Below are 19,339 nucleotides of genomic sequence, written 5' to 3' on the forward strand. Positions count from 1 at the left end.
AAATTGAAGACTTGACTTCATTATTGTTTTAATTTTCGTATAAAAACACATCATTTTAACTAATATTGCTCCTAAATTAAAAAATAATGTAATATTTCTTTTTCATGAACTTGAAAATTTGTTTAATTTAATAAAATGTTAAAAATTTACATAAAATCTGCCGGCAAAAATAAAATTCATATGCCTCTTAATGCCCCGGTATTATAAAATTGTTAATATGTTTTTAATGCTTGCCAACAGAAAATTTATCTTTACACTTTTGGGATCAGACAAAATTCATGATCAATGAATCAGTAATAAGTAAATTTTATAAACGAAGTGGCAATTTTATTTATGACGTGGCAACTTTATTTATTTCCTTGCCGTTACTGTTGAATGTCCGCCAATTAAATAATGTTGTGTATCGATTAAGTTTTGTGTGTTTTATTGATCCCACCATCAAATTTAACCATCAAAGCCTATGAACCCAAAGTTTTATATTAGAATCAATTTTGATCTAAAAATTTGCATAAATATTAAGCTCTACAATAATTTTACAATTTAAAAAATATAAAATTTTCGAGAAATTTCATATTTTCAACAATAATCATTGGTACCCAAAGTTGACTGAATTAATTTAATTAATTCAAGCATATTTCCGATTTTAATGTAGAGATTGCAGGCAACTATGCAAAATGTTTATGCAATTAAGATATTATTATATTAATTTCGTTGTTCAAAAGATTAACTTATAATATAAAAATTTAAAATTTAATTATGTGAGTGCACGTTCTGAATCAAATAAAAAAAATTATAAATATTTCCATGAATCATTAATAAATTTTCAAATTATTATAGAGGAAAATTTGTTAGTCAGACTTCAGGTAAAAATTTTGCCTTTACTCGTATCGCGTTATTTTGTGTAATTTTTTGTTTTTCTAAATTCACGTTTTTTATAAATAATAAATAATGAAATTATGTAAGAGTAGAGATAGCCATTTTGTTGCTTATTATATAATTATTATAAAAATTAAATTCTAAATTTAAATATTTAATATTATAATCATTCGCGTATACATGTAGATATGTACATTCATGTTTCTGTCATTATCCGGATATTATCAATAAAGGCAAAAAAAAAACTAAGATGACTTAATATTAGAAATTCAAGGACTTCCATGGGAAAGATTGAAGCATCTACATAGCAGAGTAGAGAAAAAAAAATTTAAACCTAGTAATTATTGTGAGTTGATGATTTAAAACATTGTATAGAAAAATGTCAATCATAAAACGATGATTGAGGATTGAGGAGGGTATTCACAAGTTAAAAAAAAAAGTGTGTCTTTATAGATAGAAGCAACATTGTAGTTAACATGTTAAAATTAATTACTTTATTAATTTTTTTTGACAATTATGATTGTGCCTTAAGCCCGTGGATAAAATGCCAACTTTCCCAGTTATCTTGCAAATTATATTGATTCATATTTTTTTATTTTCAAACTATTTTGAGGTTATTCAATTAGTCAATATAATAAAGATGTTATTTTTGACTTTGATGATTATATTGTGACTATAGGTACAAAAATACACTGAAAAATTGTAGTGATGCTATTTTAAGAATATGAAAATAAAATAATAATAAAAAAGGTAACAACATTCGTAACAATTTAGAGTTGTGTAGAAAACTTAGATTATAAGAGGCAGGGTACATAACTACCATAGTAAATACAATTGTTTTGATTCTTTTGAGTAAAACTATCTTTGGAGTGACAGTACAATAAATGTAAGGTAAAACTCTATATAATACTACTAAAGCTTGAAATTCAATTTCAGCCTTTTTTTTACTTCTGCGTAAGATTTTTTTCTGTATCTGTACACTATCAAAATTATGATTCTATTATTTAATATCTTTAATTTTAAATTTAATTCTTTTCATGAATACCAGTTATACATTTTAATTATTAGTTTAGAACATTCTTGTCCAAAAAATGTAAACTACAATTAAATACAGTACACTCGTACTTATACTCCACAAGGATTTTAGATAACCGAATTAAACTTCTAATATTACTGTGTATCTACCGTGCACAAATTATTAAGTATTTGTACACCTTGATGTATTTTAGAAAATTTTTAAAAATTTAGTTGGTGAAAAACTTTTGAAAGGTATAGAAAAACAAATTTATGTAAAATCGAGAATTACAAAAACAGAACAAGTCTCTTATTAGCATATTAAACACAACAATTTATTTTCGTAAATATTTTGTATAAATCAATAAGGTTCTGAGATTCCGTGACGCATTCAAATATGTATTTAATGATATTTTAGTATAAATGAAATTATTAATTCAACTAAATTTTAAAATTTGAATCTCCTTTGAATATACTAAGTGATATTCAACTTTTAAATTTTAATTATTTACTTGAATTAGATTTATGTATGTATATGAGTGCCTGCTCCATATTTTTCAAAAATCTATATAAAAGGCAACGGAAAGCAAGTTTTTAAATTTCTCTTAATAAAACGTTCTACGTGTTTTGGAGAAGATTGTTAAAAAACTGACAAACTTCTTAAGTTTTAATTGTGTTAGTATTCTACAGTTGAATCATAATATAATTTTGAGTATACTATATTAAAAGTTTTCCAAAACAGATTAGAAAGCATATTCAACATTCTGTATGATACAATATTCTTCTGTACTTGTGTGACACATTTGTATGAAGTAATTTGTATTTTTTCATTCATATTTTAAATGGCTTAATATGTTAAGATTAAATTTTTTTTTTTATTTTTCTCAGAAGTCTTAAAAAGTAGTGTCATTCCATATTTGTTTGACAGCAATAAAATTTAAATTACAACACCATTACAACTTAGAATTATATGCAGTATAGTTCTTAATAATTCCGTTTTATAATGGCAGTCTTGTGGTACAGTGTAAATAAAACATCAAAAGAGAACGCTAATTTCATATTAAAACCACATTTAAAATAATTCATTAAAAATTATGTATTGTCTATATAAAACCAGATGAAGCCTTTAGAAAAACGTTCACCTTTTAATTCAATATAAACATGTTTACTTAATAAAAATGTGTAATACCTTTTTTAATAATTTTACAAACAAAAAAAAAAGTGGAAAAACGCTACTCATCTTCTTTTTTTTCCCATTTTCTTACCTTAATTCAAATAAAACCTACACAATAATATTAAAAATATCAAACGCAACTTCATTTTTTTTTTCGTCTTATATTTCAACAACATTATATGCTTTAGAAACCAAAAAAAAATGTGTGTTACAAAAATTCTGTAAAATTTCAAAATATTTCATACCATAATTCAAAATTTTACGTACTAAAAACACCAAAAAAACAAAAGTATTGAAATTTTTTTCTCACTCATAAAAATTTTTTTTTACCAAAATACCAAAAAGAAAAAAAATTAAATTTTTTTCCCAATTATGGCAATACCACATACGAATTTATTATTAATGCAATAATTTTTATAATGAATAAAAAAACAAAATGTAGAATTGCACATTGCAAATATTACAGAAATGTCGCGTCGCGGCGTCGCTCCTGTTTTACTGACACTTCATTTATTTTATGTGTAAATCTTGAGATTTATGAATTTAAAATCATATGTACGTGTACATTTTTGATAGACATATGCAACATATTATGAAGATATAAATATAGTGTGTATATGTGTATAAAGGTATGTATGTTTTATGTTATAAAGCTGACATTGAACTAGTAAAATAGCATTAATATCATCATGATAATCATTATTTTGTGATTACTATTATCATTATTATTATCATAATATGCAAGTACATTCACTACAGTATGCGCAATGTTGAGTATCATCAGCATGATCAACAAAAAAATAAAAAAAAAATATTTTTAGCAAATTTAAAACAAAATTCGCAAAAAATGTGGTTATTTATTTTAATCTCTCCGTTTGTCCGTACATGGATTGGCTTACAAGATTTCTAAGACAAGAACATACTATTTCCATATAATAATTATAACCTCTAGATTTTCTTTTGACAAGCTATTGTGAAACTATAATTTTACAAGTGTAGAAAAATCACGACGCGCTTCTTCTGCCGCAGCCAATAAGTAACCAAGAAGTTTTTTCTGAATATTTTCCAAATTTTATATTAAACGGCGATTTTTACAAGTCTGAAATCGTTTAGTTTTAGCTCAGTCAAGTAAGTTTGAACATTATAATAAACTTTAGCTCATGTAAGTTTGAACATTATAATAAACTTTCTTAACTTCTCTTCCCTTTAGCCTTTGAAAATTTATTAGCAAAATTTAAATTTTTTGGCAATTCGTGCTTAGGAAACTACATTTAAAGAGCTTATTTAATTTCTATAAAGGCGATAAAGCAATGATATAACTTCCTAATAGAAATCGTGTTTAAAGTTTTAAATTATTTAATTATAACTATCGCATTGTTATATTTTGAGCGAAATAATACTTCGAAATAATAATTGTTCTGCCGCTAATGATATGCAATAGTAATTTGCTTTGCCCCTAGCGGTATGCAATAATTTTTTTTTTTTTTTTTTCATAAATAAAGTTAAGATTGTAAATACAACACCGTTTAATGAAAAATAAAAATTGTTTTCAATTTACTGTTTTAAGGAAATGTGCTACTATAATAAACCCTTAGTTTGAACGTAATTTATTGAACGTACTTATTAATGAAAACCGGGATGGCTGACTTTAATTTTGTCATTTATGATTATGCGCCATTGTTGCTTATGTATTATTAGAATTTATAATTTTTATTCGGCTTCAACTTTCAAAATAAAGTCATCTTCATCTCTATATCCTGAGGTGAATCAAAACAAAAATCTTTTCATTATGTTATTTTAAAGTTAAAAATTCATTTTGAAAATAAGAATAACCACACGTACTTTATACAATGACGATGTTAATGAATAATTTACGCGGTTGTGTACAATTTAGTATAAAATTATATTTTATTTTTATTATTATTTTTTGCTGTTCGAATTTATGTCACGTCATTTATTGATAAAATAATAATAGTTTTGATTATTTGTAACTGAATACGAGATTAAATGGAAAAATATTGCAATATGCAGTTAGGGATGAGATGAAGAGCACATGGAGCGATTAAAATTATGAAAAAAAGTCTAATATTTTGAATTATTTGACTTTGAATTAAAAATATTTTTCGTTTAAATTCATTGCAAATTATAATTACATTTAAACACATTTGATAAATCAATACGAGTACATATATGTATGAATGTGTACTCAGTTCTCAAGGATTTTTCGAAAAAAAAAATTTAAAATAACTTTACTATATACAAATACATATTAAATGTGAATGTTGTTTCACTTAAATTGGAAAACAAAATCTAAATAACCAACGTCACGCGTAAAGTTTTATACTAAGCTCAAAAAATAACTTAGAAAAGAAAACTGCATTTCAATATCAAATTAAAAACTAACTTATTCATTGATATTATCTTTTAATATAATTATAAAATATTAACGATAAATTTAACTAATTAATGAAATCGCATTTAAATTTAAAAATTATTAAAAAGTGCAAAAATTTGCTAGCAAAAATATTTTCAAAACACAAAAATAAGCGCGAAATTAAAAATTTGAATATTGCAGATTTGAAGGTCCGAAAATATGCTATTCATTAAATTATTATTATTATTATTGTTACCGTATGTTATTATCGTTCATTGTTATCGTATATTTTTATAATAATTATAAAGATTATCGTTTAGCTGTTAAAATTAACAATAATTCAATAAATTGTTTGCGGAAATCAAAAGAAATGCATTTCGAAGCATAGCAGTAAAAAATTGTTGTAAAAAAATTTTTAGGACGCTTTTAGATAATATAATAATCATGTAATAATTACTTATTAAAATTTTACTTTCATATGATTAAGATGAATTAAATTTCAATATGGCTGCTTCCTTTCAATAGTTATGATTGCGCGTTGTATTGCACAGAAAATAATTATTTAAATTCAAAACCTCTAAAAATTTTTTAGAATTTCAATATATAATTATACTAATATCATCAGTAGACTTCATTCTGAATACTTTCTTCCTTCGTTGAGTTCAATTTGGTATGCCTTATATTTGAACACCTTTTCTTACATTTTTTCCAAAGCTTCCACCCATCTCATTCGCGGTCATCATTTAATTCGATCGAGATACTAAAAATAGTGAAATGTTTAATATTGGATCATATAATTGCTTGTCCAAACACCCCATCCCTAGCATTTCCATCATTTTGTTTGTACATTTCTAAGTTTTTTCTACATCATCTGCTTCAAAAGTGAAAAATAATTTTTACAATTTGCAATCAAAGTTTCTATTATTGTATTGATCTTCAATAATGTTGCGTGCTACAATATGTTTGACGAATTATGTCATACATAAACTTATATTTTGCATTTATTTGCATAAAGTTTTAATTCAACAGGATAACAATTGTTATTGGTGTGAAAAAAGTCAAATGAAAATTTTCTTTCAATATTCCATAAGAAATCATCTGAGTTTTCAAATCATTATCATCTTCAGTATTCCATGAGAAATGCATTTTCATTTTTTTATCACCAAAATTGTTCAATTAAAAAAAAACTATTTTTTGTCCTATTTTATACTTAACAATTGCTTGAAAACAAAACGGTTACAACATTCTCTAACTAATGTCACGCTCTTCTTTCTTAAGCAAATTTTCAATTTAGAAACAAAAAAAAAAAATGAAACTTCTTTCCTACTGCACGATATGAAATTTAACCGAGCGCTAAATTGAATAATTGAGTGTATAAACTAAAAACAAAGGCGGGTAGAAGTATAAAAATAAAACAAAAAACTAAAAATCAAAAGAAACTGAAACTAATTTATGTCTCAGTCATTGCACACGCATCGAGTTCCCATTTTCATAGGTCTATACTATCCACACACATATATTTGTATGAATGCGTAATGAAATTTTGCATATTTAAAGAGGATAAGAAGATAAAAATGAAAAAGATGAATGTTACAAAATATTTTAATAATGTTTTCAAGGTAGACGAGGGAATGATAGTAATTTTTTAGCGTAATTTTAAAATTAAAATATTGAAAAGAAATAGAACAATAATTTTAATTTTATACGTTTACAAAAACTTTAAAATGTGTAAGAGATTGATTATTCATTTTACTTGTAACGTGCGTAACCCATTAATTTTGACAAGTTGCATGTACAGAGTGTTTTAATTTTACAGAATTTAATTTTGAATGAGATTATTTTGTAATTGTAATTGGCCTTTACATAATTGTTAACAATTTTAAAATTGATGAAGAAAAATGTGAGTTTGGCTCTTAGGAGAGTTTCTTTTTGTGCCGTTCGAATTATACGTAAAGTTCGTCAGTAACTTCTGGTAACAATCAGAACTCAAATACTAAATTTCAAGAAATTCCATTAATTCGTTCTTTACATATGATAAAAAATGTAAAATCGGCCACCAGACTTGTTTCCGAGCCCTGATTTTTCCAAAAAATTTATAGATTCATTGTTTCAATACGAAGAATTTAAATAATAAATTTGAATGAAATCGGTTGATTATTTCTCTTTATATTCGCAAAAATGTATAGTTGGCCCGTAGTAAACGTCCAGTAACTGATACCTGATTTCTCCCAAAAGTTTCAAGTAAATCGGTTGAATATTTTCTTCAAATTGGTCAAAAGTGTAAAACAGGCCCGCTAAAAAGTACAGTTCTCGAGGCCTGATTCCCAAAAGTTTATCAATCCGTACAATAGTCGAAATAAACTTTCATATAAAATTTCATCAAAATCGGTTCAGCCGTACTTGAGATACGACCGACAGGTTGCCAAAAATAGTTTATTTACCCTTCCCTATCATGGAGAAGTGCGTTTCCACGGAAAACTCGATATGCAAAATTTGTTGCAATTACATAACCTACCTTATTGTATACGCAAAAGTAAAGCACAAAACCAATTTTAAAATGAAGTCCTTCGGATTGGAGTTTATTGAATTCCCATTAGGGTGGTAACACTGATTACTTCATATATATTTTTCCACAAAAGGAGTAGTTTAAAGCACTTTTCTACGTACAATATTTAAATTCGAAGTGTTAAATGTGAACATTTGTATTTGTTATGTAAATTTATTTTGGGCCTAATATATTTGTCTAACAAAACTTACTTTCCAACGCTATCAATTATTACTAATTTAACGGCGACTATATAGAAATGTATTACTCACATCTTCAAACAGAATTTCATATAAGCAAACAGTGCATATTATGAAAACACCCTGTAATACACTGAGCACACGCTTATTTGCAAAAAGATAAAAAAATAGTTGGATTAATTTTTTATTTACGCCTAATTAATACAAGAACAAAAAAAGAAGGCTCGAATAAATATGAAAAAGCGGAGATATAAAAAAATTTGATTGGCACAATTTTGGCACATAATAATTAAGTAATTAATTGTTGACTTATGTAACATTTAAGTTTAAATGATTTTATTATTACATATATGCAAATGAAAGTGCTTAAGGTTGTAGTACGAAGAGGATGTATCTTTAATGAATTTTCATTAATGAACGACAATTTTTTATAATATGAACAGTTTTGCTCATCAACTTTTTTCACCATAATATTTGAAAAAAAATGTTGAAATCCCCGGATCATATTTGTTTCCAATCATAGTTAAAAATTCCGTAGGTACTTGGCCCTCTTAAATTGTTATAGCAAACTAAAAAAAGTTTTTTACCTAATTTATAGATGATTCAAAACAAAGCTGCAGTTTTTATTCAAATTGATCATAAACAAAAATTTAAAAGAAATTATTCAATTTACATTTACATTAATAAATTAACAAAAATTAAACACCTTATCTTAAATATTCGAGAAAATGTTGATTGGTATTAAAATACTTTATTGATCTTTGGCCTCACTGCATTAGCATTAGCATATATTCAAAAGCGCGCCACTCATATCTTGTCATACTTTCGTAATTTTCTTCATCTTGTGAAAATACATATGGATATGTACATATGTATCTAGATACTTGATTATTGCATCGAAAACAAATTATTCAAGTAATTATTTTTATTTTAAAAATTGCTTAAAATAAGGAAAACAAAATAGAAACCTACATTTTAATTTAGATATTTTGACAGTATAATTTTCTTCGTATATTCTAATTAATTTTGAATTTTTTAAATTACTTATTATTCCAATCATTTACATTATGTTCCATAATTATCATTTCATCTTATTGTGCACCCAATCAAAATGATAGTAGCGCAGTAATAATACTACCGACTTCTGCAATAAACAAAAAAAAAATACACTAAAAAATAAAACAGTATAAAAATTAAGCTATTCAAATTGATGACAGATAAAATGAACTTCTTGAAGTTATTCTTGTTGTTTTTGTTTTTTGTGTATGGCATCTTCCTGTTATGCCAGTGCGCTTCTATTATTTTGTTATTTAATAATATTGATAGCAAATTTTCAATTCATTGTATTTATTGTATAATAAAGAGATGAGAAAAAGAAGAAGCATAGCTGAGAGACAGTAACCAAACAAAAAACAATAATAACAAATTAAACAATGAAAATAGAAAGAAAAACAAATTGAAAACAACCAAAATTCAACAATTCCTTGCCAAAAACAACAAAAAAATAAGCATAAAAACATGAGAAAAGTCAAAGAAGTCAAAAAATTGAAAATATTTTCGGAAAAACGTTTGAATCACGATTTTTTTTGCAATAATTTTTTTGATCTTTTCCTGTTGCAATTCAACACTTTAATTGAATGTTATTAAGGAAAATTTTTTGTACTTATTTGTGTGTTGAACTTTAATTTGGACAACATTATATAGATAAAATAGAGAGAGAGAAAAAGAGAAAGGGAGACAATTTCAGTAAAAACAAATTTTTTCTGTTTTACTATCAAAAGAGAAGAAGATGGAGGAGTCATCGAAATCAATTTAGGACCAAAGTAAAAAACAAAAATTAATTGAAAAACGATTTTTTATTTTTTTTTTTGTATTCATAATAATCCATTGAGTAACTATTTGGTGGATTATTGCTGAATCTCCAAAAGTAAAACAACACGAATTTTGAAAAAAAAAAAGAAACATTGTTTTTGATCAACCAAAAACCTCTGTAATGTTGCAATTCTTATCAAAAATTTCATCATGCGATTTTGCATTGCATTTTTGTACCTTACATACTATAGCCTATATACTAGATTGTATATAAATTTATTAATAAATAGCGCAAACATAATGTTTTAAAATGTTTGCTCAAATACACCCAAAAAAAAAAAAAATATTTTTATCTAGGTTTTTGTATTCTCAATAATTAATTTAGAAGATCAGATAAGCAATTGCACAGAGTCTAAAAATTTATTTCAAAGTTTTCTATATGATCTGACAATCATTATATGAAAAAGTAATGTTAACTACCTAACTAAGGCCAATAAGTTCGAGAGATTTGTTAGTAGATAACACAATATAATTATGCCAGCGATTGCCCTGAATACTCTCAATAGAAGGAGATCTAATTACTATGAGAAAAGAGTTTAAAATTTTTTAAGTTTATGAATTAATGTTAATTTAATATAAAGTAAAATTATTTTGGTACGGAATCACGCTAGTTTGATATAAATTTCAACGAGGAAAACCAAAAAGTGTTTCGGTTATCGTCTTATGAGTGACCCTATCACAGTTAGTTGACTTTGTTAGGATATACCGTTATTTTAGACCTATTTCAGGGAATAAAAATGAAAAACAACACAACACCATCCGCACGGGCGGTAAAAATCTGTCAGGTAAGAACTTCGTCTTGTTAGAACGAAATGCTCTTCCCATCTGTGAAAATCAGTCAGGTATGTCATCATAAGTGATACAATAACAATTTATATACAGAGAAAGCCAAAAGAACCAGTTTCCAAGTCAACAAATCGAACAGACATTTTCATTTAAGAACCACACTTCTCAACTTCCCTCGCAAGTATTCAGTGTTTAACAAATTTAAATAGCACACAATTATTGTATTTTAGTCAATTGCAAATGCTTGTACAATTTTGTTCTTAATACCGATTTGATTGGTAATTATCTTCGATATCTTTTAATCGAATTTAAAAACGTTTTAGTTAAACGAATTCAATTATATACGTAAATACATTTTTAAATTATTTTACCAAAATTTTTGGTCACATCTTAATGAACGAATAGTTTACTCAATTCAAATATCTAAACAAGAAGTGCAAAAAGTACTATAATTTTTTAAAAGCCTCGTGTATCTAAATAAAATTTAAAATTTATTTCAATGACCTCACATAACTCATTTTATTCATTTAATTAACAGCCAGACTAACAGAAAAAAAAATTATTTTTTTTTTCTCATAAAATTTAAGTGAATCAACATTTTAATAAATTTTTGCAATTTTAAAAATTTTCTCAACCAAATATTTTGTGCATTAAAACTAAAGCTTCATAAAATTAATTTTAGTCATATGAAGCAGACAGACTAATAAAAAACTAATTTTAATGGTTGATCAAAATATGAATTTTCGTACGGAATTTTTCTTGATAATCGTCTACCATAATAATTGTAACACGTTATGTACATTGTACATAATATTATGCCTTTCAGTTAATATGTTAACAGTCAAATGCAAAAATTTTAGACTTTAATACCATTTCAGATTAGTTATAGAAATGCTGTTTCTTTTAACTCTTAAGGATAATCTCTTGCAAATGAAAGCAAAAAATAAATGCGTTACCGCTGAATGAGTTGAAAATTTCTTTTAATTTTCCAAGTGATAGAAAGATTGTTGCTGAAATTTTGATGATATTCGCCGAAAACATTATTTATAGTTGTTGCTCATATTCGATTATATTTCGGCCATATTATTTTTGAAACATTTACGTGAATTTCAATAAAGCAACAATAACTCTCAATTCTTTTGCATTTCTTTAATTGGAAACATTTAAGTCCCGAATGAACATTACTAGTTAGGAGTCTTTCCTTACTTAATATTTGAAATATTTTTTAAAATAAACATAAGAACGTCAGCATTATTCTGATTTGTTCCAATATATTGTATCGATTACCTGAATTTTATATAATATACACTTACATACAATTGAAAGTAGCACAAATCAGAAAAAAATACAATTTTGAATACATATATGTGTTCTAACTGTTTATTTTACTTCATGTTTGAATTTCGTTGCCTTGTAACCATCCATAGAATCGCTAGTACTAGGATCGGCCATTATATTAAAAAGTCCAACGTCACATATTCATAATTCATTTTAAATTTTAACAATATTTCTAAATTAATTTCAATTATTAAATACGTGATTATTAAAAAATTAAAGTCAATTATCATTTACCATTTTTTTCGCAAAACATTCATTTTTATAAGGACATTAAAATATAATAAGTACGTGATGCAAACTTTGATTGTTGAATTTTGTTCTCGCAAAATTTTTTTACTGCATAGAATACTGGATAGAAAATAAATTTGAATGTAATCTGTACGTATGCGTAATATGGATAACTAGAAAATTTTACTAGCAAATACGAACAAATGACAATTAAATATAAAGATATAGAAAATATGTAAATGGCGAAGAAAGGTGGTGACAAAAGAAAAAGTAATCAAATCTTAAGAGAAATATGGTTATAATTATTTTACACACGATCATCCCGAATTTCAAAAAATGATTCACAAAATTTCGAATTAATCTAGAACTAAATTTTACTGAAAATCATTTTGTTGTTTTCAATATTTAATTTCCAAATAAATTTTTAACTAGAGTATTTTACCAAAAATATTTAATTTGCAAAAAAACGAAAAATTTATCTATGTAATTTAAGATCTAACATTAAAAAAAATTTTTTTAATAAAATTCTCCCACATGACAATATTATATAACTACAATATAAACAATTCCGGTAAATTCCTAATAAAAAAGTTGTGCAAAGAAAAAATTCAATTAAAAATTTGTCAGCTTAATGAAATTTTGAATTATTTTTATTGATCAGTGGCGGTCAATCTATAATGTATTTATTATAAAGATGTCTATTACAATATAATTGCACCTCCTTACTAAATTGCTATAGGCAACTCAAAATCCTTTGTGTTAAAAAAATCGTAGAACACGGGGAAATCCATTATGTAGTAAAAACATTATTGTAGTAGTAGATATTATAAAATGCTGATGTTATAATCTTAAACTTAACAGCGCATTTAAAATTAATTTCGGATCACTTGTACTTATAAACAATTTTTTTGATTAGTAATCCACTGTGAATAGCAAAATTATATTCGAATGATTCGAACAACACTAACAAATGGTAAAATAAGTTTGTACACCACTGAATTTCTTTTTTATTATTCAATCGGAAATAATGTTGATAGATTTGTAAAAATCTATACAATTTTAAAAATATTAGCTTATAAATTATTTTTTCTTCAATTTAAATATCAAATTATTTTTTTTATTAACTAAAACAATAAGATAAATAATTTCCGTAAATTCGCGTATTAATGGTGTGCCATCATCATTTTTATTTTTGGACTCAAGTACACAAAATATATAATATTATGTTAGACATATGCTATATTATAAAATAAAACTACAGTTTGATAAGACCATCATTGTGAAAGCAAATAATAATATTATGTGGATATATTTTAAAAAGGTTCGATGAAATGAAGAAAAAATTCGTTGATGTAAGTTTTGCTATCAAACAGTTATGAAGTGAAATAAAAGCACGAAACTAATTGATAAGTGAAAGAAATTTTATTGAGAGTCTCCAATAAGATTTTTCATAAAATGTTATGCGCGTGTACTTGCTCACATGTGAATGAAAGTTTTCGTCACTTGTATTTTCAAAAATAAAATTATGATAGTTATGGCACTTATAAGTCAAGTATTGGTTAAATTAATAATAAAATTTTTAATAAAAGTCTTCTTACAAAATCTTATCCAATTTACAAAATTGAAATACAAATCTGCAATGTAAAATATCAAAATTAATTAAGTAGCAATTTCGAACAATTCTCTCGAAAATTGTAAGTGACGTTCGTACAATTAAATAACGCGTACGGTCTTCCATAAATCACGGATAATTTCGATTATTAATTGAACACAATCCAAAAGACAAAATACTTATACATAATTATGCAAATATCTGCGTATTTGAACAATCAATAAACAAAACAATGCAATATTTTCGCAGTTTTAACGACACAAAGAACTTTTTTTACTTTTTTACTTCAAATATTTTAGTTATTTTAAAATTTTGTGCATTGACCTTTCCGGCTTATGACGTATAATTTACCGGACATTATTTATTGTTAACTGTAGCCGTTATTAAAGGTTAATATCTTTTGTATTTTATTTGATTTTTTTTTTTTTTGTTGTTCTTTGTCAAATTATTGTGTTAAAAAAACTTTTGTTTTGTTTTCAGTAGCTTAATATGGAACTATTTGGTATCTATAAAATAAAAAATTGCATATTATATTCATATTTAGTATGACATTATGGTAATCATTATAAAGATTTTAAAATCATTTTGAATAGAGACATTTTTGAGTGATGCAATCGATTTTGTTTTACCGTTGTATTTTTTTATATGGTAATCAATTTTATTATCGATTACAGTGCCTTTCGAAATTATCGATTTACGATGACTTTCGAAAATAATTCAACATTCTACCACAAAATTGCACTCCGAAGCGTGTTGAAAAGCTGTTAAGCAACAAATAACCATAGATGTGAATTCACATGCAAAAGATTGCAATTGTCTATACTAAATAAACCAAATATGAATTTTCATTTACGGTGATTTTAGCCTAACTGGAACTTGTTTTTTAAATAAATAAATAATATGCAAGTAGTACAAAAAATTTTTAATATTTCAAACCAAATTATTTGTGTAATTTATTGAAAATTTTTGATAGAATAATTCTTTTTGTCAATTAACCATTTTTTAACCCAATGCATTGAAATTTTTAAGTAAAACCATATAAAATGTAAATAAAAAATGGAAATTTTAGATTAAGCCGACTTTTTTAAAATTTAAAAGTTTTAGAATAAATCGTATAAAAATGAGATAAGTAATAAGAAAAACTAATTATGAAATAATTAAAAACTAAATATGAAATAACAAAGCTCCAGCGCACACTTTAAAAATTTCAGGAATTGCTACGTTTTCAAAATTTTATATCGTTTAAATAATTTTTAATTAAATATCGAGACAATTTGTAACAATTAGTGCCTATTAAGCACCAAAATTCCTTTTTAGGTTGTAAATATTTTCATTATACCTGCATTAAAAATGTTTTGTAATAATTTCGCTTTTTAAATATTTTTAAATAATTAATGGTTATTTTACGTAAATAATTTACATACGTCAAATAACAATAATTACCAGCCTTTTTTTTTGGTGAATGAATTCTATTGTATAATGTTATGCGAACGTAAAACATACTTAGAAATACACATATTCACATATGAATGTGTTGAGTAATGTGTAAAAATTTTGACAGGTAATTGAATGAAGATTACAAATATATTCAATATTTTTCTTATTATTTTCATTATTACCGTAATTATTATTAAATTTACAAATAACATTATGACTCAATTAAATGAAAGTAAAATGAAAATTTCAAATTTTTAAGAGAAAGAAAAAAATTCAAAAGATTATTAATTATTTTTTTTTCAACTTTGTGAGTTCATTACTCATTTTTTTTGGGAGTGAACTTAAAACATTTGCAAAATGAGAAATATTCATCAAAATTATAAAAAAGTTTTGCTTGAGAGCATACAAAATAGATTTTTATCATTGAACCTAATCATGAAGATTGAATACAACTTTGTTTAAATTGGGAAATAAGGCTCTGACCAAAAATTTTCATGGATTTTGTTTAATAGCGTTTTGAACTGGTTGGGGTTCTATATTTTTTATCAACTAAAATCAATCGACATTAAAGCATCAAACAAAAGCGTTTGACTATAAATAAACAAACTGATATTGGTATAATTTGGGGAAGTTTCCAAATATTTTCAGTTTCCAATATTAATTCTCCTTTCTTCATTTCAATGAATTTTAACGTTTTAATAATTTGTTTATTACTTTTCATACCAAATACGAGAAAAAGTTTTTATTTATTATGTTAGACTAAAATTACTATATAAAATTGTTCTCACTTAAAACAACATTCAAATTAATTCAGCTATTTTTTTTTACAGGTTTGCAGAGCCAAGTAAAAATGGATCTGCATAGGTGGATGTACTTGTTGTTTAAAGCTGGTAAGTACCATACACAATTTAAAATTAGTAAATTTTCAATAAAATAAATGAAGACTTTCCTTTAAATTCTAATGGTTCTTTGTTAACAAGGTTGTTCTTTCTTTTAAATTCTAATGGTTCTTTGGCATCCTAAATTCAGTTTTAAAAAAATTTTTTATCACAATTCTTAAAATCTGCAGTATTTATTAAAAAATGTTATAAAAGAATTTTATGATATCATCAATTAATAATATTCACAAACAAAGAAAAAACTTCAACTTCTACAAGAATCAAGACCGCAACGAAAACAAAAAGAATTTTTGAAAATTTTAATCACCTTTAATGGTTATAATCACCTATTTATTATAAAAATGATCTGCCGACATTTAATACGTATATTTTTGTATAAAAAAGAAAAAAATAACAATTAAAAAATGTTTGAAAATTTTTGAATATTTTAAACTTGAGAGAAATTTTCTATGGTTATAAATTTAAAAATATATTAATTTACAATTAAAAACCGTATAAGTTTAGAATATTTAATTTGCCAGAACAAATTACAAATTAATTTTACCAATTTGTTATTTATAATAAGCATAGTCAATGGATTAGAAGAATTAGTTTTTTTAATAGTAAGTTTTTAAAAGTATAACCTTAAGTGCAATTCATTGAGTTCATTTTGAACTAAAATTGAAATTTAGATGCTAATTGTTTATAAAAATGGATTTATGTAATAAATAGTAAGGCCAAAATAAAAATGATGATAAAAAAGAAAAAAAAAATAATGATAACTTTAGCCGAAATATACTACAATAAAAGCGAGACTTTGAAGTTGAAAATGTCTATCTCTCTTAACTTAATATTACAGCAATTTTCTACAATTCAATTCGCAATTTGCTGTACAACTTAATTGCTCATAACTTTTTTCAATACTAACTAGCTTAGGACATAAAAAGCAGCACAACACTTAAAATTTTTTAAATTTTATAATCCAAATCGTGCAGACATTATGCTAAATAATTGTGTGTAATAAAACTCTTATTTAAAATTCCAAATTTTACGATTGATTCCAAACTGTTATAATTTGTAAAATAAATACCTGTGATAAATAATTCATTAAATTATTAAAAATCCATTTAAAAATTTAAAATTTGGAAATCACAACAGTAAAAATATCAAAAAAGAAATAAAAACAAACGATAAAATGTCACACGTTTTTAATAATTCTGTTCACTAATTTTTGCATAAAAAGTGACTTTTTAGCATTTTTCCAGATCAAATTTGAAAAAATAGTGCTTGTTTGTTTCACTTAGTTCATCCGTTTTGATATAGGAAGCTGAAATTTTCGGTACAAATAGATTTTTATTAGAGACTTTTTTTTATAAAAGAAAATTTTTATCTATCTCCCCTTTTCTAAGAGTATAGGATTAATTTTTTGTAACTTTAATTTTGAGTTTATATTCTAGACAGCACCTTGTATAAGGCTAAAATTTTAACAGCTTCTTGGTATTAAAAAGGCCGTTATACTAATCCTTCTTTTAAATTTTTTCTGTTGCTGATCCCCAAATGTATGCAATAAATCAATATATTTCGGTATATGAATAAATGTAATTTGAATAAAGTCGTAGACTGTTAAACAACATTTTCAAGGAAAAAGTGCTTCCTTATAAATCGTTGCTTTGATCTAAGTTTATTTATTATGAAAAAAATTTTGTAATTTTTAAAATACGGTTTTATGTAAAAAAATTAATGTTTTTTGAAAGGGAATATAAAGATGAATAATGGAATATGTGAATATAAATATTGGGAAATTTTTAACAAATCAAGGGTTATTCAATAATATAGGCTATAAAAATATTAAAAATATACAAATTTATCTTTATGTAATTGAGTTTTATTTAATAAAAAATTCAGATCTGTTGCTACTTCATTAAATTAGCATTCAAAAATTCGAATTTTTGAGACACTTTCAAAAAGAATTAACTACATTAAAATAATTTTCCCATTAAGCTTTGTTCTTATTGGCAATAAGGTACACGTGTCATAGACACATTTGCCTTGGTGATCAGTAACGATTTGACAAAAATGAGGAATAAAGTTTAAGTACTAAATTTCGATATTTCAACAGTAAACAGTAAAAAAAAACAGAAAATTTGACAACAATTTCGACAAAATTTCAAACTAAACTCATTTATATTCTTTACAGTAATACCCATGATATAATTAACCCCTGTTAACTATACCTTTATTGTCAAACAAAATATTTTCAATCAATATTTCGATCATTCTTTAAACAGAACAGGGCAAATTTAAGACAATTTGCAAAGAATTTTCAATCAAAATTTTTTAAATACTAAAATTTTCCTTATTACACAAGTATAAACGTAATGCGGTCGGCAATAATGAAATTTTTTGCACTAATATCATGAAAGTGTCAATCAACACCATCTGATTGATATTTTAATAATTTCTTTCGGTTCATAATTATAAATTATTTCCACCTTCACCATATCTATATGAATATTATATAACTTCTATACATACATATACGCGTATACATAAGAAGTGAAATCGTCAATTTTCGCTTTCAAATAAAATTTCATTCGAAATTCATCATTAATAAAGTTATCAAAAAACCATTAAAAATAATTATTATGTGATGACAGTTGAATTGCATTTATTAAAGAAATTAATGTACCTTTTATACAACAAATTATAATAAAATTAATTATAAAAAAATAGAAGTGTTTAATGTAAATAAACATAAAAAAAATCGAATTGAAATTATTTTAACTCGTTTTTTTTATGAAATTGAATTGAACCATTAAATTTCCATTACATTATGTCAATATTATTCACATTAGCTCACTCATTTTTATACCCGTACGAACGTATGTTCGAAGGGTATACTAAATTTGCCTTACCGTTTGTAACGCTAAGAAATAACGGTGTTAGATATAGACTCAAGTGTATGTTTTTGATCAGCGTCCAATTCTGAGTTGATTTAGCTTTGT

At 24.7% G+C, this 19,339-nt stretch overlaps 1 protein-coding gene across 1 annotated transcript in view; it reads left to right on the plus strand.

Annotated features, from left to right (window-relative positions):
• The window catches only part of LOC129609809 (mucin-2), a 183,499-nt gene that overhangs the window by 99,039 nt on the left and 65,121 nt on the right, over nucleotides 1-19,339 (plus strand). Inside the window, exons 5-6 of the mRNA XM_055521931.1 lie at nucleotides 1,490-1,555; nucleotides 16,287-16,346. Of these exons, the coding sequence (XP_055377906.1) occupies nucleotides 1,490-1,555; nucleotides 16,287-16,346 (126 nt within the window). The remainder of the gene's footprint in view (nucleotides 1-1,489; nucleotides 1,556-16,286; nucleotides 16,347-19,339) is intronic.

Source organism: Condylostylus longicornis, unplaced genomic scaffold (genome assembly GCF_029603195.1).
Source record: "Condylostylus longicornis isolate FDR11 unplaced genomic scaffold, ASM2960319v2 ptg000040l, whole genome shotgun sequence".
NCBI classification, from domain to species: domain Eukaryota; kingdom Metazoa; phylum Arthropoda; class Insecta; order Diptera; family Dolichopodidae; genus Condylostylus; species Condylostylus longicornis.